The sequence below is a fragment of the Mustela nigripes genome, chromosome 1 (assembly GCF_022355385.1).
Source record: "Mustela nigripes isolate SB6536 chromosome 1, MUSNIG.SB6536, whole genome shotgun sequence".
Classification (NCBI taxonomy): Eukaryota; Metazoa; Chordata; class Mammalia; order Carnivora; family Mustelidae; genus Mustela; species Mustela nigripes.
The window spans coordinates 31,888,736-31,916,448 of record NC_081557.1 but is presented as its reverse complement, the minus strand read 5'-3'; the positions used below and the strand labels follow the sequence as shown (position 1 = coordinate 31,916,448).

Genomic DNA, 27,713 nt, shown 5'->3' with positions numbered 1-27,713 from the left:
TACTTTAGTGTTGACTGGGTGTTACAAAAGAATTTAGCAGATTTCCCTCCAAATGTTAGACACAGGGAGAAGATGGCCCATGCTGGAGAAGGAGTTTATGTTGGAAGGATGAAGCAAAAAGGTGGATGGGCCCAGGTCACAAAAGGCCTTGAATTCATTCACCATACTGAATGCTTCCTAAGTGCTCCCGGACACACAGGAAGTGTGGATATGTCCACCAGTGTATGTCCAATAGGTAGAGGAGTACATTGAGAAACGTTTAGCAATAGAAGGCGTCATTTTTATTCAGCAAATTTACCAAGTACCTACTATGATTTAGGCCATCTATTATGTGCCAGAGAAATGAAAGCAAAGAGACAAGGCCCTTACCCTCATGGTACAGCGTTGAGGGTAAAACCAGAACAAACAAATGAACAAGCAAATGGTACATGCTAATAAAGAAACTAATGGAGGTCTGCTGGAAAGACAGTGGAAACTTATTGAGAAATGACGGTTCGTATTTGTGGAGAATTCTTAGCAAAAGCTTTGAGGTGGGAAGATGATCAGTTCTAAATCAAAGTCTGAAGGGTTGGGTGACATGGAAATCAGGCAGGATTATGTGGAGTGTGGTAGGCCAAGGTAGTCAATTTAATTGGATAAACATGTGCTAGTCTCTAGAACTAAAGCTTGGTCAGTTACCTACAGAAGTTACTGCTGCCCACTCCTACCCAAGAAAGCATCTGTAGTTTGAGTACGTTAGGATAGGGGGAAAAAAGGCACGAAGCACAGAACATTTGTGTTCTTCCCACCCAGCAGCCATAATGTCACTTTCTGAAGGTATGGAAGAGCCACTCTGTCAGCTGCTTCCCATTGTTTAGGATACAGTTAACACTTAATGTCTAAGCACTTTACACGTATTAAGTCATTGTATCCTTACAGTGGCTCTATGGCTAGTGCATTCATTATCCCTGTCTTGTAGGTGAGGAAGTGGAGGTGGTGCAAAGTCTTGATCTTGCTCAAGATCAGACTGACAAAGTGACAGAAGGAGGATTCACACTAAGTAGGTTAAGTCTGAGTCCGTGCTCTCACTTAACCACTGCACTTAAAAGACTAAAATCCTTAAAACGGTCCGCCAGGCTTCGGCACCTCTGAGTGCTCTAGTACGCCCACACTGGCTCCTGCAGTCCTCTCTGGACCCCAAGGGAATCAGAGACCTCAGGAATCAGTGGAGTCTGAGGTCCTTGCCTGCGCTCCGCCTCCTCTGCCACCAGAGGGCGCCGCGGGTGGGCCACCCCCTCCACTAACAGCCCATTCGTCGAGTTAGAGACGCACAGAGGGCGCGGTGCCCACTGTAAACCCGCGGTGGCGGGTCTCTGCGCTTCTGGGTTCAGGGGCGCGGGCGAAGGCCTCCCGGTGAGACCTGCCGCGGCGCGAGGGGGAGACAAAGGTCACATCAAAGTCTGCGACGCTTAGTACCAGATTCATCGCCGAATCTGCGCGCGATACATGAACCTTGGCGCTGGAGGAAGCGGAGAACAGGCTCCCGCCCCGCCCACCCAACTCACGTGACCAACGACCGCGGCCTCGAGGCCGGAAGCGCTCCCAAGCTCGCGCGCGCGCGTTCTGGCGTTTCTGGGCGGCTGTGAGGCCCCGCGAGTTCCGTCCCTGCCGCGCGCTCGCGCTCGTTCCCAGGCTTCCGGGCCCGGAGAGCTCGGCGGCGGCTGCGCGCGCGCTGCCCAGCCCGGTCCCCGCCCCCAGGCGCGCGGGGTTCCGGGACAACACAGCCATGTGCTCGTTAGCGTCGGGCGCTGCGGGTGGGTATCCCTGTCTACTGAGCACCCTGCTCGCCTGGCGCGCAGCCCGCGGGCCGGGAGAAAGACCTGCCCCTCCCGCTGCCCGTCCGGGTTGCGGGGACGGGACGGTGGGGCCTGGCTGGGAGTGGGGGAGGCGCTGGCGAGGGCCGCGGGGGAGCGGGGCGGAGGGCGGCGCACCCCCCACCCTGCTCCTCGTGCGCGCGGCTCGCGCCGGCGTCCGTCCGGGGCCGGGCTGATGGTTTGCGTGTGCTAGGCGGCCGGGGCGCTGTGGAGGACGAGGACGACCTGCCAGAGCTGTCCGACAGCGGTGACGAGGCCGCCTGGGAGGATGAGGACGATGCCGAGCCCCCCCACGACAAGCAGCAGACCCCCTGCCTGTTCTGTGACAGGTTCGTCCGCCTCCGGGCCAGGCGCCACCCCTCGGGTCCCCGCGCCCGGTGCGTCCGGGGGGTCCGTTCGTCCGAAGCCCGGCCCGAGCGGCCCACGAATCCTTGAGCCCTGGTGTGGAGTGAGGGTTTGCTGAGAAGGAAGCACCGTGCTCTAGAGGGAAGAGCCGTGCCCTGGAAACCACGTTATTCTAGCTTCTCTTCCGCCGGCCTCAGTTTCCCCGTGCGCGGACTCTGAATCTGTGGTTCCCAAGTCTAGCGGGGCACCCTGGTCTCCTGAGACTTCAAAGGATGCTCAGCCCGGCGCCTCCGCCCTTCCAAATGAGGCGTGGGACCTGGGAATCTGACATTTTTCTAAAGGCATTTTCTGAGATGATTCTAATGAGATCAGTTTGCCAGTCACTAAGCCAGATCATCCCTCCGGGCCCTGCCAGCTTTATCGCTCTATAATTCATTAATGAGTACGGAGCTTCTCAGGTGTACTATTTCCACTTGAGCCATCTGAAGAATCCCCTTTCTTAGGTAGGGGCTCGCCATCTCTTGAAGGGAAAGAAACCTGATGCCCTTTTCACTTAGGGAGAAAGAAGCTATGGTATCAGTAACTCGTTTCCACAAAGGGTTTCTCGTATATCCAAATCCACGTTTTTCCACTTAAAATTCGGCCTCTTCATCTCAGGAAGCTTTGACTCTGGTCAGCCTTTTGGCAGTGGGTGTGAAAGAGGCCTGCTTGGCACGGGCCAGTGTTACTTGAACAAACATTTTCCAGTTTCCCATAAATCTAGGCATGGTGCTGATGGGTGGCATATTAGCTCCTCTTGATTCGTCCTTGTTCTCCCACGTAGCGCCATTTGCGTGGGTACAGAATGTCTACTACACTCCAGTTGTCCTAAAATAACGTTCATTGAGCATTAGGGGTGTACTTCGTGGTAAGCCGTCTAAGTACAACAAGGTAAACATTTGTTGAAAACTAGCGGCTGCATAGGTGCTAGGTCTGCGGAGGAGATAGGTAGCTCCTTGCTGTGTGTTCCTATCTCCGGTATCAGTTTCACAGGTCGCCTAATGAAGAGGCTTGGTCCTCACAGTGTCTGTAACACAAGTACTTTCAGAACACTGCAAGGTCATCTTTGGAATAAGCACTTTGGGAGTATGCCAGCTGTACCAATTACATGTTATGCTTTATTTCTAAAAGCAGTCTGAGCTCTCACAATTCAAAGCCGCTGGAAGCAGCATTGACACAGAGCAGAAAATCTGCTGTAGGGAGTTTTCATCTCTTGACAGAAACTATCAAAGGGAGTTCTCGTCCTTAAAAGCTTTTTGATAAACTCAGTGCTATTATTTGGCAAATAAATTAACTTGGACATTTAAAATGTAGTTTGTAGGGTATACAAGGGGACACAGAGGTACTAATTCCCTTTAGAAATGCTGGGTCCCTCTCATCTTCAGGTATGTTTGCTTTTTCTTATTTGGATATAAAACAGGACTTAGCAGAAGTGGGGGGAGTGTGTATTTCACCTGAAATCAATATTTAGACTTTTGAGGGAACTGTTTCATGAAGTTCTGGTTTGATTTTTCAGGTTATTTACATCTGCTGAAGAAACATTTTCACACTGTAAGTCTGAGCATCAATTTAATATTGATAACATGGTCCATAAACATGGTGAGTATTTTTTAGAATAAAGGAAATTTTAGTTGTGAAATTTAAGTTCAAACTTTGTATTCCTCCAGACCTTTTCTTTCCTACACAAGTTCAGTGTCATGAAAAATACAACAAAACCTCTCTTACGAAGTATTTTTGACAAGTGGCCTTCGAAGGAGGACTAATTATAAATCATCATTTTAGATGAGATTCACTCTATTTAAGCTTATATTGACTGTACAACTAAAAGGCGGGAAGAAAGCAACCTTAGCATATGATTGCATTTTTATCATATTAGAATTAGGGAGAGCAAGGATAGAGGTGGACTTTGGAAAAGGAGGTGGGTCATTGTGAAAAAAGACAACTTACCAATTCAAAACATAACATGAACTTCAGGGCAAAAAGGTTGAGTTTGGTAAGAGTATAGAAAAAGGAGTGATGAAGTTAAGGTGGTAAACAAAATATTTAGATGATTCTTTTGAAACTTGTGTTTGAACATACTTCTCTTATAATTGAAGTCTACTCTTTCAAATGTATGCAAAAGAGCTACACTGTTCCACTAAAATTAACTAAATATGGGGTTGGTTTTTTTAGTCCCTGTATTTGCTATCATCTAGAAAAGACATTCAATGTGTGATAAAATGTTTTTTAAATCATAAATTCAACTGTGGCTGCTTTTATAAGACATGAGTGATTTATTGGTTTTTTTTATGTGCATTTTTAAACTAAATTAGAATCATACTTTATAATTTTTAAATTTTTTTTACTTAACAAATAGAGGTTTTTATATGCTATTATGCTTATAAAACATCTTAGTGCTGTTATGTTTCTCATAACAACATTTTTCACAACAAATAATACTCAGTTGGTTGGATATCCTGTTGCTTTTCCATGTTTTAAATGTTGCTTCATTTCTGGAAAGAGAACAAGCCTCATTGTATTTTAATTTATATCACTTAATGTAAAAGCTGGTGTATCATTTGAATACTACATGCCCAGGCAAAATTGTACTTTGGTAGGCACCTTAAAAATAGGGGATTTAGAGACTTTGGGCTCTAATACCAGCTGCCAAATACTTGTTAAAGTCTATAACCGAATTTTCCTGATTTGTATTGTTCTTACAAATGAAGATATGAATTCTAAAAATTAATTTCCTACTTTTTCAGAAATGCAAGAAAAACATTAGAAATTGTTATCCATGTGGCTGTTTCTCAATTAAAATACTCAGAATTTTTTGTGTTTTTTTTTGTTTTCTGTTTTTTTTTTAAGATTTTATTTATTTATTTGACAGAGAGAGATCACAAGTAGATGGAGAGGCAGGCAGAGAGAGAGAGAGAGAAAGAGAGGGAAGCAGGCTCCCTGCTGAGCAGAGAGCCCGATGTGGGACTCGATCCCAGGACCCTGAGATCATGACCTGAGCCGAAGGCAGTGGCTTTAACCCACTGAGCCACCTAGGCACCCCTCAGAAGTTTTAAAGTTGCTATTTCTAATTCTTAATGAGAAATTCAAAATATTTAAAGTTGTAGTTTAGAGAACAGAAATATTTTATTATCTAATCAGAGAAGCCTCTATAGAATATGTCATTTAAACAAAATGCATATTAAAATAGGTGAATTATCTTTTTTTTTTCCTCATTAGGACTTGAATTTTATGGATACATTAAGCTAATAAATTTTATTAGACTCAAGGTAAGTCAGTAGCTTAATTTACAGTTTTGTTTGGAAACTAAAGAAATACCACAGTTCCTGTTGGGGTGTTGATTTTAGAAGAATACAAAGAACTGCTATGTAATCATACTGGGGTAATCATGGACATTAGGAACTAGTACAACATAACAAGCACCAAGTAAATGAATACACACCATGCTTAGTAAGGTATCATTTTTAACTATGTCCAAGAGGTGAATTGGTGCTATGTGAAAAAATAATTCAGTGTCAGATAATACTGATAACACAGGATTTCCCTGAATCAGAAATAATTACTAGTGTGATTTCAAGTACTGTGGTTGTCTTTTTGTTCTAGTTTTCAGATACTTAGTCCTTTTTTTGCTTCTATTCCAATGAATGTTTATGATGCTACTTCCCCCAAATCGAAACAATAAAAAGGTGCATTGAAACCATATTGCTTAATCTAAGCAATCATCCAGTCAAGTTAATGAAAGGACAGGTGAAGCATAGACTCCTTAAATACAGATTTTTTTTGTGAGGTAGACATGGTTCCCTTTTTTTTTTTTTTTTGCTTAGTTTTTCTATTTTTTGCTGGGCGGGGGTGTTGTGACTATATACAATGAAAAAACATGCAATTAATTTTACATCCAGAATCCTACAGTTGAGTATATGAATTCCATATACAACCCAGTGCCTTGGGAGAAAGAAGAGTATTTGAAGCCAGTATTAGAAGATGACTTATTACTTCAATTTGGTAAGATGAACCTACTGGGTCTTCTTTAACACAGGGTCATTTATAATGGCAAATGGTGGTTAAGTTTTCTAAGAAAATATATCATCTCCTTAATTCTCTAAAAACTTTACCAGGTAGTTGGTTTCAGTACGAAAGCTGTTTGATAGTTACAGTGACCATTACTAGAGAGAAATTTAGAGGTAGAAGTTTGTTTTAATACTGTATATAAGGTGTTCTGAAAATAGGGACTCTTGAGAAAATAATTTTTTTTAAAGATTATTTATTTATTTATTTGACAGAGAGAGAGAGCGAAAGAGGGAACACAAGTAGGGGGAGTGGGAGAGGGAGAAGTAGGCTTCCTGAGAAACAGGGAGCCAGATGTGGGGCTCGATCCCAAGACCCTGGGATCAGGACCCATGTGGAAGGCAGATGCTTAACCACTGAACCACCCAGGCACCCCAATAATTTTTAATTGTAGACTAATTTTTAGTCTACTAAAATTGACTACAATTTTAATTTAGCCAACTTAACTAAAATTAACTGAGTTTTTAATTTATTTTTAATTAACCAAAATTTTTAAATCTACTGATTCAAAATCATTTTTTAATTTTTTTCTGCTTCAACGTAACATTAAAGTAGTTTTTATAGTATTTGCTGCTTTTGTCTGATGCATTTAGATCAGATAATTGACTTAATTTAAGACACCTAATTTACTGAGATTTTGTTTTGATGCAAAACAGATTCCACTGGAATTTCCAAGGGCTCATCTACATACATTAACTCTACAGCCTTCCTTGTGGCAGGGCTACTTTCATTTCTTGACTATAGCTTTCTTATTTGCTCTGTGCATTCATTCATTTCCTATTTTACTCTTTTTAAGATTTATTTATCTGAGAGAGAGAGAGAGTGAGTGAGTGTGTACATGTGAGTGGGCGGAGAGATTAAGGGAGAGAATCTCAAGCGGAATTACTACTGAGTGTGGAGCTCAAGGTGGGGCTTGATCCCAAGACCCATGAGATCATGACCTGAGCCGAAATCAGGAGTCAGGCTCTTAACTGAGTGAGCCACCCAGGCACCCTAGCTCATTCCTTTCTTATTAAACAAGGATCTTAGGAAAATTCTATTGGCTTCTTATAGATACTTTATTGTTATAACTTATCAGGGTTAATACTTTTTTTTCCCCTTATTTATACTGTATTTAGATGTAAAGCATTTGCTTTCTTCAGGTCAGTAAGACCATTCTAAAAGGACATGTCCCTTCACATACAGAAGTTTGACAGTGTGGACTTGAGCAGTTCTCTGATTAGTGAGAGCTGTAGAAAATGAGTAGAAAACTACTCATTTCCTTGAGAAGGACAATCATTAAGTTGTATGGTACTGTGATGTAGTAGTTAGGACCTTAATATTGGATTCAGGAACTGTTTAACCCTGGACAGAACTTTTTGTTACTAAGTTTTCATCTGAAATTCTTTCTGGCTCCCAAATTTGGTGAGTCCCGGGTTGATTTTTTCCCATTTTTACAAATTCTCTCTAATCTCATTTCTCCCCAGAGTGAACAAAGTGATCTCTTTGATAAATGACAAAGTGCCCACTAAGTGCTCTTCATGACTTCCTAAATTCAAAATCATCCAATGAACACTCATTGGTTAAAAGTGGTACATCAAATGCCTTAGAAACATGAAGAAATGACTCTTTCCCATAAGGAGGCCACAGTCTTAAGAGTATTTTGTTTTTAAATACTTGCATTATAAGGTCAGATATGATAAGTTTTGTGAGAAGTAGAAAAGGTAGTATTGTTCAGAAGAGGGAGAGGTTATATCAACAGATATTTGTTGTATGCTGGTCACTGTGGGTGCAGATCAGTATTGAATCTAACTCTCCAACAGGAATATTAAGTTAATTTCTTCAGCTTTAATTTGTAAAAGGGTGGTAATGACACCTTGTAGAATTGTTGAGAAGATAATGCATTTTAGTGCAGTACCTGTCAGAGGGTTAACTGCTTAATAAAGGAGAATTTATTGTTACTAGTAAATAAATAAGGTCTACAGGAGTTTGGAGGAAGAAGCCACGACTAGAACACTCAAAGAGGCCAGTAAAAAAGGGAGAACTTGAACTGGGCATGTCCTTGAGTGTGCTGCCTGCATTCTCTCAAATAGTGCTCCTAGTCCTTGGTGGAGAGAGATGGAAGAGAAGGGCATTGCTCTCTTGGCTCCAAGCTTATAGACCTCTGTATCTCCACTGCCTTTCAATTTATTTATCAAGCATCTGCTAAGTATTAGGCTTTGAGGATTTAAAGATGATCGAATTAATAAAAAAAGATGACTAAGAAAATAAACAATGCAAGTATAGTGTAAGGGGGGCCAAGTAACTATAAGAGAGAAACCTGGTAAACACTAGCATAGCCAGATAATCACATCAGTGATAAATCACGTTGATGTTATAAACTCTTTATGATGTGTGATGACACTTTCCCTCTAGTCTTCCTCCCCAAAACCAATAACCTCAGTCTAACCATGAAAATCCATCAGACACACAAAGTAAGGGTCATTCTACAAACTACCTGACTAGTACTCCTCAAAACTATCAAGGTCATCAAAAACAAGAAACATCTGAAAAATTGTCATAGCTAAGAGGGGCTTAAGGAGATATGACAACTGAATGAATTATAGTATCCTGGATAGGCTCTTGGGATAGAGAGGGGATGTTAGGAAAAACTAATGAAATCTGAGTAAATAAAATGAGGGCTTTTTTTAAATACAATGTAATATTTGGAAAATATTCCACAAAGTGTCAGTATTCTTTTATAAACAAAGAACCTTTAAACTTTGAGGGACAAAGGATCAAACACTTGATAGAACAATAGGAAAAAGTACAGGATGCGACAGTTCACCAAAGAGTTCAAAAGTAGCCCAGCAGTGAGATACCTTTTATTACCTATCAGATCAGTAAATATTTTTAAAATATGACGTATTTTGTTGACAGAGAAAGTACAGGCACTGTGATACATTGCTAGTAGAATGCAAATTTGGCAACACCTAACTAAAACTGAATGTGCCCTTTTTAACACAGCAGTTTCACAGATAAGAATCTGCTCTGACAGTACACGTCCAACATTCTGAAAATACATGTACACAAGATTATTCAAGGTAACATTGTAATTTCTAAATATTGACAACAGCCTAAGTGCTCATACATAGAAGAGTAGTTGAGTGAACTCTGGTACGTCCACACCATCTATTGAAACAACAACAACCACAACCCAAGTTCTCTGAACTGATAGAGTGATTTCCAAGACATAAGGTTAAATAAGAAAAGGCAAAGCTCAAAGGAGTATCTATGGTATGATATTCTTTTCATGTAAGAAAGGAAGGGATTTGAGAAAATGCGTGTGTCTGCTCATTTGTGCAAGAGAAATACGATAAAGATAAACTAGAAACTAAAGAGAGCAGTTACGTATGGGGTTTAGTGGGATAGCGATAGAAGGGCACAGTGGGGTAGACATAACAGGGATAATGGGGGAGTGACATTTCTTGTAGAATGTACCTTCTGTATAGCCCCCACTCTTAGGACAGAAGTATTATTTCTCATAGCCTTCATGTAATTAAAAAAAAAAAAAACCAATAAAGCAACCAGGAGGTATGTGGGTAGTGGTGGTGCAAAATGGAATAAAAACACTAACGAATGAACTCAGCTGTATTAACACAGGACTAATGTAACTGCTGAAGGGGGTTGGGAAGGAAAGAGTTGTTTGAGTCACTAAAATCTTGACTGGATATTGCAAAAGAGACTACATAAATTCTGTGATCTAGTCAGTAAAGGTTTTTCTCGTAAGGTTTGAGCTAGCAATTCTGCGATTATGTATTGTCTGTAATAGCATGGACAAGTAAGTAAATATATTACGGATAATAAGAGCTAGGTTTCTCACTGTTGGGAAGGAGATGTCAGATAAGGAAGTACAGAAGGATGAAATGAGTCCTGTAGTGATAGATTGGAATCAGAGGTATCAGTATCAACTCAGTTTTCAATATACATGCACATAGGTATGGGAATACAGGTGTCTGTGCATGTGTGGGTCAGTATACACACATGTATTTCCTGGCTCTGTTGAGAAAGCTTAGAAAAACCCCAGTAGCTGTAAACGTGCCTATTGCCCAGATTTTAACACCATTGTCCAATAAAAAATTTTTAAAAAGTTTGGAGAAGTGATTGATTCCATGGATGGCATAGGGCGATAAAAGATGAGTCTGGAACAGTTTGCGCCACAGAGTAAGGAAGTGCTTAAAAAGAAAAGGTGGGGGGGTGGGGGTGGGAAGAGGGGACTTACACAAGAATACAGGAGCTAACGTGAAGGACTCTTCATGGCCAAATCTGGAGTAATTTGAGGAACACAGTGATAGTGTTGGGTTTTAGCTCCTAGGATAGTAAATATACCTGAATTCATACCGATGTAATCAACTAAATAAATATATGGAGAAGGAGCAGCTCAAACCTAGAGCTGCTTTTTTAGAAGGGAAGAGAGAAAATGACCATTATGCAAACACCGTAGTAATAACTTGCAGAAAAGATGCACCAATGGACACTAAGATCAGTGGGTAAAAATTTAATATGAAATAGGATTTGCAGGGACGCCTGGGTGGCTCAGTTGGTTAAGCAGCTGCCTTCGGCTCAGGTCATGATCCCAGCGTCCTGGGATCGAGTCCCACATCGGGCTCCTTGCTCCGCAGGGAGCCTGCTTCTCCCTCTGACTCTGCCTTCCACTCTGTCTGCCTGTGCTCGCTCTCACTCTCTCTCTCTTACAAATAAATAAATAATAAAATCTTTAAAAAAAAAAAAAAAAAAAAAAAAAAGAAATAGGATTTGCATAGTTCAGAATATCTCCCCAAGAAATTTTTTTTTTTTTAAAGATTTTATTTATTTAATTGACAGAGATCACAAGTAGGCAGAGAGGCAGGCAGAGAGAGAGAGAAGCAGGCTTCCTGCGGAGCAGAGAGCCTGATGCCGGGCTGGATCCCAGGACCGTGAGATCATGACCCGAGCCGAAGGCAGCAGCCCAAACCACTGTGCCACCCAGGCGCCCCTCCCCAAGAAATTTTAAATACAAAGGAGATGTTAACTTTTCCAGCAGACACTCCCACACTGACTGATCAAGGCTAACATCACCATTAATAAGTACTATTGACACCTTGGAAAAACGCACCAGGATACATCATTTTTCTGCTGTATTTTATTCCAATAATGAAAAAACATCAGACAAACTCAAGCTGACAGACTGACTGTAAAATCAGTACTCTACGGGAGTGTCAGATACAGTTTTGGGGTCCACTAGTCTAGAAATAGTTCAAGGTGTTGGATATTTTAGTTGTGATCTCTTAGATGTTTTTGAATTTCTCTAATTCATCAGTCATTGATAGGGGTGTATTTACATTTCTATGACTGAAGAATTATCTGTTTTTGCCTTTTAATTCTATCAGTTTTTGTTTTTGTGAGGTTTATACTCATTTATAATTGTGATGCCTTCTTGATGAATTGACCGTCCTTTGTGGTAGTTCTCAGCTGCCAAAATGAAGTATCCAGGTGATGTGAACCTCCAGAGACAGAATGTAGATATGGAAATTCATCTTCCTGAATATGGTTTAGAACTTTGAATTAGACTTTTATAAATTGTAGTTATGGATCTTAATGTTGACTGAATCCTTTTCTCCTTTCCAATGTTTCCTTTATATGATTATCTACATATTATTAATGTTGAAAGATTACTCTGTCTTTTATTGCAGCAGAAAGCAAACATAGAAACTTGCTGAAACAAAGAAATCAATTTCTTTGTTCAGTTCTCATCTGTAATTTAGACCAACAAGCTGGCTTGTAAACAGTTTGAAGAAGTTTGAAAATGAGCTGTAGTAAGAAGTAGAAAATATGGTGTACTGTCCTTAACATATTTGTTGTTCTCATTAATTTTTGGTGAAGTAAACAGCAAATGAATCTATAGTTGTTTTAAAACAGTGATTCAGTATTCTGCCAGACTAATTGGAGATTAGTGGCATGTTGTACTAGTGCTTTTAAAGAAGTTCGATGTAGGCTCTAGTCTCTAAGTTGTATTCTCATGTATTTGTTAAGCTTAGTTCTTTTTTCTCAACTCTGTGTCACAACTAAAAACTGAATATGGAAAAATAAAGCCATATTTCTTCCAGTGCTGTACTGAAGAGAAAATATATCTGCATCATTTTTATTGTTTTAAAGTTGATCTGAAGGTTAATTGGACTGATTAATAGACACTGTAATTTTGACCACAGTCACTAACTCCATATATTAACTTCTGTTTGCAGAGTTGTTAGCTCTTCAGTGAAAGTTAATGAGTTTATACATCAAGACTTAAAGTTAAGTCTTTTGATATTAGGAATTAGGATGTCATAATACCAGCAATAAGACATTGGTGTATAGATTACACTACCCATTACCTAGGATAAAAAAGTTACTGAATGTATAGAATTCTTTATGTACACACTAAATGAATGCCTGTTATTCTATAGATAAAGACTCAGAGTCTGAGAATGGAACTAGTGTGGTGGAGAATATGAGCTAGGAAGGCAGGCATGGGTTGGTATCTTGGGTTTTTTTTTTTATTAAATCACCAAATGACTTTGGGCAGCTCTCTTAATTTCTCTGAAATTTATATTTCCCATGCCTTAAAATAGGGATAAATATTTATATCTTAGGTTTGAGGAAGAAACAAGATGTAATGTGTGTACTTGGAAGAAATCTGGTGATCAGTACATATAAAGGGGGCGCTTGGGTAGCTCAGGGGGTTAAAAGCCTCTGCCTTCAGCTCAGGTCATGATCTCAGAGTCCTGGGATCGAGCCCCGGGTCGTCGGGCTCTCAGCTCAGCAGGAAGCCTGCTTTCTCCTCTCTCTTTCTGTCTGCCTCTCTGTCTACTTGTGATTTCTGTCTGTCAAATAAATAAGTAAAACCTTTTAAAAAAATAAATATTAGGGCTTTTTCCTTCCATTTTTTTGCTTCTTCCTGAGTTTGGTTCAGTATAATTAATGCTTTAATATATGGTTAATTTAGCCACCTAATGAAAAAGTTAGACTAACAGAATGCTCTTTAAATTTAAATGGAAACAGTTTGGATATTAAAGTTTTATTTAACTAGAAGTACTTCTACAACTATTTCTCAGTTGGCTGCATAATAGGCCCTTATTATATATTTATTGATAATATGTTTATATTTGCTTCATTGTCAGAAGATGGCCTGATAATAATGTCCATTTATTTCTTAGATGTAGAAGATCTTTACGAACCAGTGTCAGTCCCATTCTCATACCCCAATGGACTCAGTGAAAACACATCTGTTGTTGAAAAATTGAAACATATGGAAACCAGGGCACTGTCTGCTGAAGCTGCATTAGCTAGAGCGCGTGAGGATCTGCAAAGAATGAAGTAATTTATCAATCTTACAGAATATTAGTTATTTAGAACCCCCAATAATACTGCTTATAATAAGTTGGAATATGGTAAAACATTCCATGTATTGGAAAGTACAATGTAGGTATTTAATTTTAAATTTATTTTAAGTTAATTAATGGTATGCAGCATTTTTATATGTTATAGTTGATTAACAGAATTTTGTGGTTTTGCCTGTTTTCCATTCTTTGTAATTACTTTTGTGCTTACAGTTATTGTTCTAGGAGTGTTGTCCTCTTGAGTGCTTTTGTTCTTTGATACTACCTTCCTTTGAATTACTTGGTAATTTAATAGAATCTAATGGATTTTTCCACTTACTTTTTTTCTCCTAGCCTTTTAAGGGGGAGTAATTAATATTTTTTAGGTTTGGGGACAATACAGTGTTGAAATTTTTGTTTTTAAAGAACCAAAGTGTAATTATGTAGTATTAGAAAACAAGATACATAAGATGATTTTGCCCAGTGAGTAAATTAGCCTTCTCCTGGTTTACTTCACAGAATATACTTCACAGAATTTAATGTGCATGTGAATCACTTGGGAATTTGTTACACTGTACATTCTGATTCAGAGGCCTGAAGTAGGGCCCGAGATTCTGCATTGCCCAAAGTATAGCTTTAGCTGTTGGATTTTTGTAAGTTGGTTGCCATTCCCTCAGTACCCATTTGATGGTTTGCTAGAATGTCCAGGGAACAAAATGTAGCTGACTGTGGTTCCCTTTGAGATTTTATGCTGGTTAATCTAGTAACCAACAACAACTTCACTGTCTGTCCCCCCCTTAGTATCTCCCCCCATGCATACATTATAGATACTTAATATGTTGTCATCAGAGAGGGAATTGAGTTTTAGAGCTGCAGTGGGTGGTGGTGTAGGTAAATAATTCTCAATTTGGGTCAACTTTTTGCCCATATAACCCTTTGATGAAATATTGTGGTTTCAAAGAACATTAATAGTGTTGAAATATATCACACTGATTCATTCACCTAAAATAAGATTTTAGAACAATAGAAATAATAATATTGAATAAAAATAATATGGTTTTGTTCAGTTGAAAGGTACAAACAGCTATAATCTTCTGTTGGCAGTGTTTCTGTGGTTGGAAGAAGGCATGTTTACGTCTGAGTTTGCATATGCTGTTGCTTAAGATCCAGCAGGGGGAGCCTTCCGTTGCTTTCGAGAGAATGTTGAAATAGAGGCTCATCACACTGCATACCAGACCCTTCCCTTTCTTCTCCCTCAACCTCTAGCCTTTCCTTTTTTCATGGTCCAATAAACCTGTCTCAAGGGTGTATTTCAAATTGATTACAGACAATTTGCTCAGGATTTTGTGATGAACGCAGATGTCAGAACCTGCTCGTCATCTACTACTGCCATTGCAGACCTCCAGGAAGATGAGGATGGCGTTTATTTCAGCTCATACGGGCATTATGGGATACATGAAGAAATGCTAAAGGTTAGAAAAGAGCACAAAGTGCTCCAAATCTGTACTAAAGGAAAAACCGAATGAAACAAGTTCTTAGTATATATTCTGTAGGAGAACTGGGTTTTTTTGGTGTTTTCTTAGAACTGCTTTTTAAATCTCTTTGGTGCTTAATAGCACATCTTGGGTTGAAAAGACTACAGGAGCACCACAGCCACTGTAAATTCGATTTAAGATCATTCTTAATCTTTATGAAATCTTTACTTTTGCTTGAAATAAAACATTGGAGAAAACTGCTGCTGGTTTTCATCTTCTCAAGAGCAACTATTAAATAGTAACAAATTATACATTTGCCTTTTAATGTACAAAGGGGATGATTAATTTTAGTGTTTTAAATAGTAATATTGACTTCAGTTTGGGCAAATAATTTTTTGGTAAAAAGTTAAATTGTAAATAATTTTTATAATTGTCATAGCATAACTTTGTTACATTTGAAATCATCAATATGTAGAATTTCCTAAATTGGTCAAATCAAGTTTTTAAATTTGGTTGGTTTTAATTTTTGTCATGATAATGTCCATATAAAATATATTTCTAGCCATACCTAGTAATTACACATTTGACTATGTATTATAGATTGTAAAATAGTAACATCTAATTTTTTAATTTGGTAAAACTACAGTAGAACAAGTGTTGGAATGTAAAACAACTTCATGAAAGTGTTAGATTTTCATCTCTGTGAATTTTAGATGCCACTGCCTTTTCTTAAATACAGCCAACAAAAAATGCATTCCTAAATTCTTCCTCACAAGATTGTTTTATTTTGGAAAGCCTGGAGACCATGTTCCTCTGACACAGATAGATTTAAAATAACCAGGGATATTTAATAATAACATGTATGTATTTTATTGAGTCAGGTTTGCAAGATCACAGGGTGAAGGTCTCCTGATTAATAGTAATTGTAATTACTTGGGGTCTCTTAAAGCAGTGTCATGTCATTTCTTTAATAATGACATGTCACAGTCGGTTGTGCTTTTTGTTGTCACTTGGGTAATGGCATAGCATTATAAATAACAGTTATAAGTGATAAATTATTTTAAGTCGGAGTGAGTTTGTTTAAAAGAAATTGATTTACTCTGTTTTCTTTGTTAAAATTAATTTTATTGTGTCTAGAATTCTTTTTTAAGGGGTTCACTTAAGCCCCTGTTTGTCATTTTAAATCACTCCTTCAATTTAAATGCCATGAACCTTTAATGCCTTTAGTATGGAAATTGTGTGGGTTTTCAGACAGAAGGTTACTGAGACTCCAAGTAGGTGGGACATAAACGTATCCTAGATATAATCATCAGGGAAATCCATTTTGACTACTTATTTCCAAATATCTGTCCTGGACATTTGTAGCTGTATATCCATAACTAGAGGATCTTTACACCTGGTCATATATCTTTAAGTCCTTTTGATGTACATATGGATTTAAGAAATTCCACCTTGAAGTTTTCAGTGCTACCTTTTCCCTTTTAGAGAATTGTTTAAGAATCCCTATTAATATAATTTTCCATGCCTCACTTCCCATTAGCTGTTACACAATGTAATTACCTCTCCTTGGGAATGACTTGATTAAGTATTCATAAGAAATAAGCATATATTCCATGCAAAAAGAACTATTTATCCAGTTTATATTTTGCTAACTTACATACTGTGGGTGAGTAGGAAATATTCTGTGTATCAAACAATACTCTGTTTCTTATCAAAGCAATTCTTATCTCACATAATCTGTTTAAGGTTGTGTTATTACCACAATCTCATTTGATATTTATAGATAATTTTAAATTGAGAAACCATGGATAGGATTTATTTTTATCCTTAGAATTGGCCTTGCTTTTATTGGAAGAGTATTTGGATTTTTTGGTTGCTTAGTCTCAGGTATTTCAGTGATGGCATATGTTGTGCTTATAATTATAAATAAAGGTACTTTGTGATCTTAACTTTCTAGAGTTCAGATGAAGATAACATTTTTGAATTCCAGAGATAACAGCTGATGGAAGGATGGATTATATGAACTTTCAAATCCTTTGCCACTTTATCTTTTTGAAGAACAGTCATTCTTGACTAATGTTGTAAATCTGAGATGTACCACTCTTTTTTTCCAAGAAAAATATTGTTCATCCTGGTAAACATTTATCACAGATCATAGTACCATTAGATAATTTTTCTTTACTGCATTCTTCTGATTGTATCTTCATCCGACTCGTGCATTCCTTCTACCTTCATGAGCCCATACATTTAAAACATACTGTTATATATACATAAAATTCGTAGTATATACTTTTCTGTAGTCTCATTCTTTTTTTTAGATTTATTTATTTATTTATTTGAGAGAGAGACAGTGAGAGAGAGCATGAGTGAGGAAGGTCAGAGGGAGAAGCAGACGCCCCATGGAGCTGGGAGCTTGATGTGGGACTCGATCCCGGGACTCCAGGATCATGACCTGAGCTGAAGGCAGTCGTCCAACCAACTGAGCCATCCAGGCACCCCGTGTAGTCTCATTCTTAAATTTTTTCTTGTACATGTAGGAATAATTCCATGGCACTTTACTAGTCTTAAAAAATGATGTTGCTTCTTAGTATTAGAGCTCTGATTATATTCTTCTTTTGTGTTCTTTAGTTTTAATAGGCAGGTGAAAAAAATAATTTTTAAAATTTCTATTATCTTATTTTGTATTGAAGTGTTTGTGTTTTCTTAGAATACATTTTTACAAGTGGTTATGAGTGCTATTCTTTTATTTGCTTGCATTTTCATTTTTAGTGGTTTTCCTTTCAAAACTTCATTTACTAAAGTGAAGCTCTGCTATGGTATACTTTGGATTTTATTGCACACGAATGAAAGCAGATGGATCTGTAAAAAGAGCCCGGATGAAGGACTGTAGTTGAGGGAGCAGCGGTGCATGGATTTAGGACAGGCATTCGGGTGCTTGTGATCAAGTTGGAGCAGTGGTGAGGCAGTGTGGTTGGCGAGAGCTTTCTGAGTGACTGCCTCCTAGACTGATGTTTACCCACGAAAAATCACTGGCTGTAGTACAAGATGAGTATAAGAATGACAAATGTTTGGAATGGTATACATTTTTTTATATAAAGCAATTAGAAATAATTACATCAGAAAACATGGAATTAATTCTGCAGTTCCCCATTTTTTTATATCTTGTAATTAAGTAGAACAACTTGGCTTTTAATTTGAGACATTATATGGTTTGGGGGGTTTTTTGGCCTAAAATTGTTTTTTGAAGAGTATGGATTGCGTAAATTTTGATATCATAGTATTTGCTGTAACATTTCTTTTTACCTAGTGTGAAACCTAAAGCTGGAATTCCTATTCTATTTTTATTGTGCTCATTTTATTTACTTGGCAGCAGAGGCCCTTACTGCTTAATTTGCTGTCTGTATGTGTCTCAGCTAAAGTAATTTAAAAGGGAATCGGCTTTATTCATGAACTAAAATAAATGTTCACATTCGATGCCTGCGTCAGTCTCAGGTCATGTGAGACTGAAGTAGAAGTCTCAAATGTGTACAAGTCTCAAATGTGAGCTGCAGGGCTCAAATGATTTACCTTTGGGATTATAGGCTTTTAAGCATCATTTCCTACTACAGACATTTCTAGAAACAAAACAGGATTATAAATCAGATATGTGCTGATCAGTGACTTTCTTAGAAAAAGCACACTCTGTGTGGCTTCATTTTTTATATGTAACCACAACTTTTAACATCTATCTGTTTTGGCTCTTTTTCTCCCATATTTTAACATAGCATTTTAACATTAATCCTAGTAGACTCCCTTTACTATACATTGTCAGGCTCTAGACTCCAGGCTCTATTTGATGGAGCGGAACATCATGTTCAGCTTCTGTTAGCTTTAATTATCAGTTGAAGTCTTGAAATGATAACACTTATCAAGACAAAAATGTGTACATCTTTAAGAATTTAGACCTTATCCAACTTTAAGTAATTTTCTTTGTGTGTTGTTGGCATTTTTATTTTTTATTGTTTTCTTTTAGGACAAAGAAATTAAGCTTAGCTTTCCAAGCAAACTAGCAATGTGTGATAAAATAACAAATATCTTCCTAGAAATTTTATATTTTCAGTCTATCTTATAAACAGAATGTTTTTCTTTCTCCACTCTAGGACAAAGTACGAACAGAAAGTTACCGAGATTTTATATATCAAAATCCACATATCTTCAAAGACAAGGTGAGTAGCATTGGCTACAGAATTGTACCTTTCGCAAGGCTCTTGGGTGATAGAAGTCCTCATTTGGGTCTCATTGTGTTAGCAGTTGATTTAGTGTACTCTGGCTTTATTTCATGGGAGACTTTTATGACGCTTCTCTGTGGTGCAGAATCCTGATAGCAGAAATGCTGATTGGTGCTGTCATTCAGTCTACAGATTTTTTTTTAAATTGAAATTCATTAATTACAGTGACATGGTTTAGGTAAACTTTACTTACCCAGATTATTTTGCTTAAACCATATTGTTGATGTACTGTGATTCCTGTGAATTTCAAATCTATCAGATAAGCCCTGTACCAAAGCATACTTTTAGTGATTAGTATGTGTTAATTAGTTAAAAATTAATAATTTTAAGAAGTTATAAGTAGGGTAAAATATTGTAAGGTAGAACTTATGTTCTTTCTTTTAAGACCTCATCTACTCCTTTATAAGACACTTTGTGTTTTATATTTAGTCTTAATACCATTTCAGGTTTTTTCAAAGATGGAATTTCACACTTAGTGTGTGTGTGTGTGTGTGTGTTTGAAATTTTTGTTATTTGTATTTCCTCCCTTATGAATTGTTTTCATTTTTTCTTCACTTCCTCCTTTCCTCCTTTTCTATGTTGGCATGTTTACCTAAAACTTCAGATTTTCTGTTTGTTCTTTTTTATGAAAATTAGTCCACTAATTTAGTAAAAAATATTATCATTTCTGTTGCGTATATACTTTGTTTGGGAATTTTCCCCCACCCTTTGCACTTCAGGAACATGTATATTGATAACACACCAGGTTTTTATAATTCCCCTTTCACCTTCATTTTAAAAGATAGATCTCAAAGGTTATTTTATAAGCTTTACGTGATATTGCAGCAGTGGCTAGCAATCTTTATATTTTAAAAAATCCTTTTCCTGATTTGCATTTTGTTTGGATAATAATACAGATTGGCTTTTCATTTTCCTTATCTGTTTTCCAAGAGCTGTGTTTTACTTGTGACTTAACTGAGTTAGACAGTTGGAATTTATATGGTTCTCTGAAAGGTTTATGAAAGGTTTATGACAGTATGTGTTTCTTTGTATTTACTGATCCCCTGTATACACAAATAGGTGATTTCATTTTCAAAATCTTGGTTTTTATCAGTTCTTTGTGCTTAGCTTTTTTGTGTGCTTTTTACATGTTATTACAGCAGAGACTAAGAATTTTTTTCTTTTTAAAATTTATTTATTTATTTATTTATTTTAAGATTTTATTTATTTATCAGAGCGAGTGGGCGAGAGAGCAAGCACAGGCAGACAGAATGGCAGACAGAGGCAGAGGGAGAAGCAGGCTCCCGGTCGAGCAAAGAGCCCGATGCGGGACTCGATCCCAGGACGCTGGGATCATGACCTGAGCCAAAGGCAGCTGCTTAACCAACTGAGCCACCCAGGCGTCCCAAGACTAAGAATTTTTTTATAGTTTTTATATTTATACCCAAGTGCTAGAACAATTTATTTAATATGTCCTAAAAACCATTTGTTTCCCATGAAGCAAATGTGTTACTATTAAAAATTTTGCTTTATATTTGTAGGTAGACTGTGCCCAGATTTTTATTTTATTTTTTTCATTAATATGTTGTAGAGAAATTAAGCATGTACTGGTCTGGGCATCATTAGTCCTGCCTACCTTCTCAGGAACCAAATAAATAATAATTTTAGAGAAGTGGGTGGATTTCTTTGGGCCTTATCTGTAAAATGAAATCATTTTAACCCCTTCTGGTTTGAGATATTATGATTTTTTTTTAATTGCAAAAGCACTGTTTTTGAGCCATCTTTTCATATTACTTTTTGATATAAATACTGTAAGAATTTGTTAAGTGAAAGTTAAGTTAAAAGCATCTTTTCCAGTAAATTTCCAAGACTCTACTGGAAAGGCATAAATATTTGTAATTAGAAGATTATTTACTGAGAAATTAAGTAATTCTGAATATTTCTACATGTATGGAATGCATCTTAGTGGATTCATAGACATACACAGTCACTTCTGCATCTCGTTTTTTATTTTAATGGTATTATAGAAATGTTATATATATTTGTTACACGTTTTCAGACAAATTATATGCCCATGGAAAATAGATAATGTTTCAGTTATTTTGTGTTTTACTTACTGCTCCTACTGAAGATGTTAAATCTGCCAAAGTCAGAAAACAGCTTATTAATAATTCGGGACTGTTTTTCCATAGCAGTTTCTCTAAAATGTTTTCATTTAAGTTAATCAATGTGTAATTAGTTTTGCTTGGCATTTATGGCTTCTCAAAAGCATACTGCAATGTAAAATATTATACCTATCAATTTTTAACTCCTTAGAACACTTTCATGGTTTAATTTCTGTAATTAACAATATTAAATAATATAGAGCTTTCATATTTTTAAGTGATGTGGGATACTTTTCTTTATTATACTGTGGCTACAGATTTAGAAAATTTACTATCATATATTTAAGTAGCATTTGATAATTTATATATTGCTTTCAAACATGTTGTGTCATTGTCACTGTACAATATGCCTATAACTAGGCAGGGCAAGTGTTTATCTCATTTTGCACATGTAGATATTCGAGACCAGTAGGTTAATTGACCTGCCCTAAAACAGGCAGCTAAAATAAAAACAAACCTGAGGGTTTTTACTCCTAGTTTGGTGCCCTTAAGCCTATGCCACTGCACTTGAAACACCATTATTTTAGGATAGAATGAATAATTAGAGTGGGATGCATTAGTTATATTTTAATTGACATTATTTTTCATATTTAGTCATATGATTTTTGTGTGCCATGATAGAATATGTTCATAAAATTAAATCTAATTCTTGTTTAAATGTATGAAATAACTTGTTTTCCTAAGTTTTATTAACATTGTTTTTGTTTGCTTTTATTTGTATTATGTAGACAAACTTTATACAACCCTAGCTTCTATATCATATTATGTAGTGCATAGTAGAGATTTATTTTTCAAAAAGGTGCTTATAATTACAAATGCGTTTCTTCTTTGCTTCTCTTTCTCAACCCCCCTTCTTTTTTTTTTTTTTTTTTTTTTTTTTTTTTTTTTTTAAAGATTTTATTTATTTATTTGAGAGAAATTACAAGTAAGCAGAGAGGCAGGCAGAGAGAGGAGGAAGCAGGCTCCCTGCTGAGCAGAGAGCCCGATGCGGGACTCGATCCCAGGACCCTGAGATCATGACCTGAGCCGAAGGCAGCGGCTTAACCCACTGAGCCACCCAGGCGCCCATCAACCCCCCTTCTTGTCTTCTTTCCCCTATTCCTTTCTTATTATTGTTTGAATTCACAAACCTCCTGTGGAGGCCATATGGTTTCTCAGATTTAATTTAACTTTGGGTGGCATTTAATCGTGTTATCATGCACTCATAATTTCTATTTGTAATCCATTGAAGAAATTCACAGTTAAGTGCCTTCACTATGCTTTTGATTATTATCTATAGTTAAATTTATTCACTTTTTTTCTTCTCCTTTTTTTTCTTCAGAAAAAGGAATCAAATTCCTTCAACATTTTATAAAATAGTGTTAGTTTATTCTGTCATCATTTTTACTTTCCTTTGATTATATTTTTAGTTTATTACCTAATTTTGAGCTAGGTGTAATAAGTAATTAATATATAATTAAAAATATTTTTAAAAATATAGCTTTAGAAGCAGATTGAACTATGTTTGCATGTTAGCTTTGCAAATTATCCACTTTATGATCCTGACCTGTACCCTTCTCTTTCTCTCTGAAACTTTCTCGTGTTCCTCATTTGCAAAATGAGCATTAAGACACACACACACACGTATGCATGTGCATATAAATTATGTGTGTGTATATAGTGTTACAAACACATACTTTAATTGGAGTGTATAATATATATCCTTATACTAAGCTTTCTTTATTCAGCAACTTTCCTTAGAGATGATTCCTTACTAACATTGGCTCATATGTCCAATGTAAGAATGTCCATAAGTTTTAATTTTTAATACTAGAAACAATTCATTTAAAAATATAAAATACTTAAATTTGTTTTTAATATATGTAGGAGTACAATAATAAGATAAATTCCTAGCAGTAGACTTCCTGAGTCAAAAAAGATTATTTATACCTTAGATGGTATTAGTGCTGCCAGCCTGTCTTTCCATAAACAGTGTGTGACTGTTGATATTCCCAGTCACCATTACCAAATACTACAGTATCAAACTTCTAAATTCCACACTGACATTTTATTTTTAATTTTGAAATTTTGCAGATACTTTATTTCAGTGAAAGTTTCTAGGAACTTAGCACTTAACAATTGTGTTACATATTTTTCCATTTTTATTTTATGTCATATATTTCAAACTAATGTACTGTAAGCATATATGCTACCTATTATAGTATTTTCTTGCTGTTATGGTTAACACATTATATTTGTAACTTAAGAAAATGTTTCAGTTTTGTTTGCAATGACATGTAGTTTCCATCTTTAAATCCTTAACTTTTTTTTGTTAAAGTAGCTAAGTTAAAATGTGGTGACTCAACTCAGACGGGGTACAGATTCTCTCCGGATGAAAGCATCCGGGCCTTGTCCTTCTTTGAGGGGCACAAGGTAGGAGTCACAGAATAGTAAACTTTTGATAACTTTATTGCTTCAGTGAAAATCAAGCTGTTTAGATTTTCTCTCTTTTGGAGTCTGTTCTAGTAAGTTATGTTTTCAAAATATAGTGGAATGAAGTACTCCATTCATAACAGTAAACAGTACAGAAGATAAAATACATACGAACAAACTTAAATAATGTGCAGGGCTAAAATGAAAAAAACTTTTAAATCTGAAGAACATGATAGTTAATTTAAACAAACTGAAAGCCTGTTTTCCTGAGTAGGAAAACTCAAATTGTCCATTTTCTCTAAATTAACTTAGAATTTTTAGCCCAATCCCCATAAAAATACTAAGTTTTTTTTTTAAAGCCTAGACAAGTTTATTCTCTTGTTCTTATGAAAAAAATAAATATACAAAATTTTCCAGAAACACTGTGAAAAAAATTTTGTAGTGAGGGTGGCCCAGAGAGTGGACCAGCCTTACTAAGTACTAAAACATTCTGTAAAGCTTCTGTAATCAGTATAGTTACTGGCACATGATTATATAAACTAATGGAGCAGAATAGAAATCCAAAATATATACATAGTTTTTACTTAATGCTCCAGGGTCCCATTCAGGTTGCTGGAACAAAAATACCATGAACTTATTAATGGCTTGTAACAACAGAAATTTATCAGTTACAGAGGCTGGGAAGTCCAAGATCATGGCACTGGCTAATTCTGGTGAAGGCCTGCTTTGTGGTTCATAAAATGCCTTCTTCCTCCGGAGAGGAATCTGTCCTGGGGCCTCTTTTATAAGGGTACTAATTACATTCGTGAGAGCTTTGCCCTTATGACCTAACTACCTCCCAAAGACCCTTGTTTCTAATACCATCACTTTTGGTTAGGATTTCAACATATAAATTTTGGAAGGACACAGATAATTCAGCAGATCTTAACAGTCACATATCAAATTAGTAAGGGAAACAGACTGTTTAATAGCATGTTGGAACAGTTGGTTAGCCATCTGAACAGAAGTAAGGTTGAAACCATACCTCTTAATATAAACTATGATAAAAACAGAGTATATTAATGAAACCATAAATATACCAGAAGGAAATGTATGAGGATGAAATAGGGAAGATGGGGAGGGTCAGTCTAATTAGGAAAATCCAGAAGGAAGCCATAAAAGACATGATTGGTGAGTTTTACTGTAAGTAAAGAATTTCTACATAACAAAAGTCACTGTGAGTGAATCAAAAGACAAAAATATATGCTAATGTGGGGTACCTGGGTGGCTCCATCAATTAACTGTCTGCCTTCAGCTCAGGTCATGATCTGGGGGTCCTGGGATCAAGCCCCGCATCAGACTCCATGCTCAACATAGAGTCTGCTTCTCCCTCTCCCTCTGCCCCTCCTTCTATTCATGCTCTCTTTCTCCCTCAGAATGAATATATTTTAAAAAAAACTTTAAAAATATAATCTCTCATAGCTACTAAAACAAGAGTTCCTTAAAAAAATATATGCTGAGAGAAACATTCCAGGTTTTATTATGGAGGTTTAATTTCCTTAACTTACAAAGAATTGTTGTTTGACAAGATTTGCAAAGAAAGTTTTGATTAGAAATTTGATAAGAAAAAACTTAACTGGAAAAATAGAGGAGGGGTATATAAGTAAATAGTTTCTAAACAAAGAACTACATATGGCTCTACAATGTAAGGAATGATGCTAAATTTCATGATAATGGAAATACATGTTTTAACTAGACCAGTATATTATTATTTTGTACTTGCAAGATTGGCAAATAGCCAAAAGTGTGACTGTATGTTCCATAGGCTATTCTCACCTGTAAGGACATCAGCACTTAAACATTGCTGGTTAGATTGGCCCAAGGAAGAAAATTTATTTGATTATGTCTGCCATGATTACAAATATGTATATTCTCTCTGATAGATTTACTCATGTGTGAATGCAGTTGGTTATAAGGTTATTTATACCTTTGATTATCTTAGTAAAATTTCAGAAACTATCTAAATGTCCATCAGTAGAGAACTAGGTCCGTAGATTATGGTGCAGCCATAATACGGAATCCTATATGACTGTATGAGAGAAAGAAGTTCTGTAAATTGATACAGAAAGATCTCTACATTACATTGTTAAATACAAAAAGCAGTACGGAGCGAGGGCAGAAGGGGAAGGAAAAAAAATGTGCATTTGCATAGAAAGTCTCTTGAAGGATAACTAAGAAATACAGCTTTTATATTTAAACTATTTGACTATATTACCTAGCTGAAGAATAAAATAATTCTTGAACAGTTTAAAAAAATTTTAATTCTTGTTCTGTTTTTCTTACAGTAACTTCCCATTAGTCAGAATAAAATTCAAAAGTTCTGTGTGATATGGCCTTCTTAACCTCTGACCTCACCTCCACCTTTTCTCACCCAGCTTAGCCATTGGTCTGGCTTTGCCTGGTACTTCATGCCTTGCCTTTGATATCCTCCGTGGCCAGAAGACACTTCTCCAGATACTCTGCATAGTATACTCCTTTATTGCCTTCAGTTCTGTGCTCACATGTGGGGAAACATATTCACAGACCTATTTAAATTTCAAAAAAGATGTGTCCCCTCTTCCCTGCTCTAACCTCTACTCTGGTGCTTGAATTTCTTTGTAATACTACCACCTGACATTATTTTATATTTGTTCATTCATTGGTCTTCTCCACAAGAGAATCTCCCCTTCCTTAAGACGGGCTTGGTCTTGTTTGTGGCCGTATCCCATTACTGTGATCAATGCCTGCTCTTAACTGCACTAATATTTACAGAATACTGAAATCATTTCATATTTTGGGATAAGTACATAGGATTTAGACCATCAATAATGAAAGACTTAAGGCCCTACAGTTTTCAGTAATTTCACAGAGTAGTATACCTCTGAGTACTTTGCCTTATGTGTGTCCTCAGCAATTTGTTTTTGTTTTTTAGGTTTTTTTAAAGATTTTATTTATTTATTTGACAGAGAGAGATCACAAGTAGGCAGAGAGGCAGGCAGAGAGAGAGAGAGGAGGAAGCAGGCTCCTGCCAAGCAGAGAGCCCGATGTGGGACTCAATCCCAGGACCCTGAGATCATGACCTGAGCCAAAGACAGAAGCTTAACCCACTGAGCCACCCAGGTGCCCTGTTTTTGTTTTTGCAGGTTTCACTATACAATCCTGAAAATAACATGCAATTCTTGATTTAGAAATAATTGCTTTTTACCTGTCTCCAGTATCATCATTTTTTTAAAAAAAGATTTATTTTATTTATTTATTTGACAGAGATCACGAGTAGGCGGGGAAGCAGGCTCCCCACTGAGCAGAGAGCCCCGTGTGGGGCTCGATCCCGGGAACCCTGAGATCATGACTTGGGCCAAAGGCAGAGGCTTAATCCACTGAGCCGCCCATAGTGCCCCTCCAGTATCATCTTAAACTTTGATTCTTATTACCTTCACTAATGATAATGAGTATCATTTTTATTTTTATTTTTTTTACTTATTAAAGATTTTATTTATTTGAGAGAGAGAGATAGACAGAGATAGTGAGAGAAAGCACAAGCAGGGAGGAGAGGGAGAAGCAGGCTCCCCACTGGGCAGGGAGCCTGATTTGGGGCTCAGTCCCAGGACCCTGGGATCATGACCTGAGCCGAAGGCAGACACTTAACTGACTGAACCACCCAGGAGCCCTGAGGATCATTTTTAAAACTTATATTTTGAAGTTCTGAATTCTAGAAGCCAATGTATTTTTAATGTACCTGTAT

General features: G+C 37.0%; 1 protein-coding gene across 4 annotated transcripts in view; it reads left to right on the top strand.

The window, feature by feature from the left end:
- Window positions 1–1,682: 1,682 nt before the first annotated feature.
- Window positions 1,683–27,713, top strand: part of PRMT3 (protein arginine methyltransferase 3) — a 129,866-nt gene continuing 103,835 nt past the window's right edge. For 3 of the 4 annotated variants that reach the window (XM_059407057.1, XM_059407066.1, XM_059407084.1), the window contains exons 1-8: window positions 1,683–1,793; window positions 2,047–2,182; window positions 3,754–3,836; window positions 5,454–5,503; window positions 6,134–6,236; window positions 13,493–13,652; window positions 14,982–15,126; window positions 19,269–19,334. In XM_059407057.1, coding sequence (XP_059263040.1) covers window positions 1,766–1,793; window positions 2,047–2,182; window positions 3,754–3,836; window positions 5,454–5,503; window positions 6,134–6,236; window positions 13,493–13,652; window positions 14,982–15,126; window positions 19,269–19,334 — 771 coding nt within the window. In that variant the 5' untranslated portion in view covers window positions 1,683–1,765. The remainder of the gene's footprint in view (window positions 1,794–2,046; window positions 2,183–3,753; window positions 3,837–5,453; window positions 5,504–6,133; window positions 6,237–13,492; window positions 13,653–14,981; window positions 15,127–19,268; window positions 19,335–27,713) is intronic. The other variant, XM_059407077.1, reaches the window with a different exon arrangement.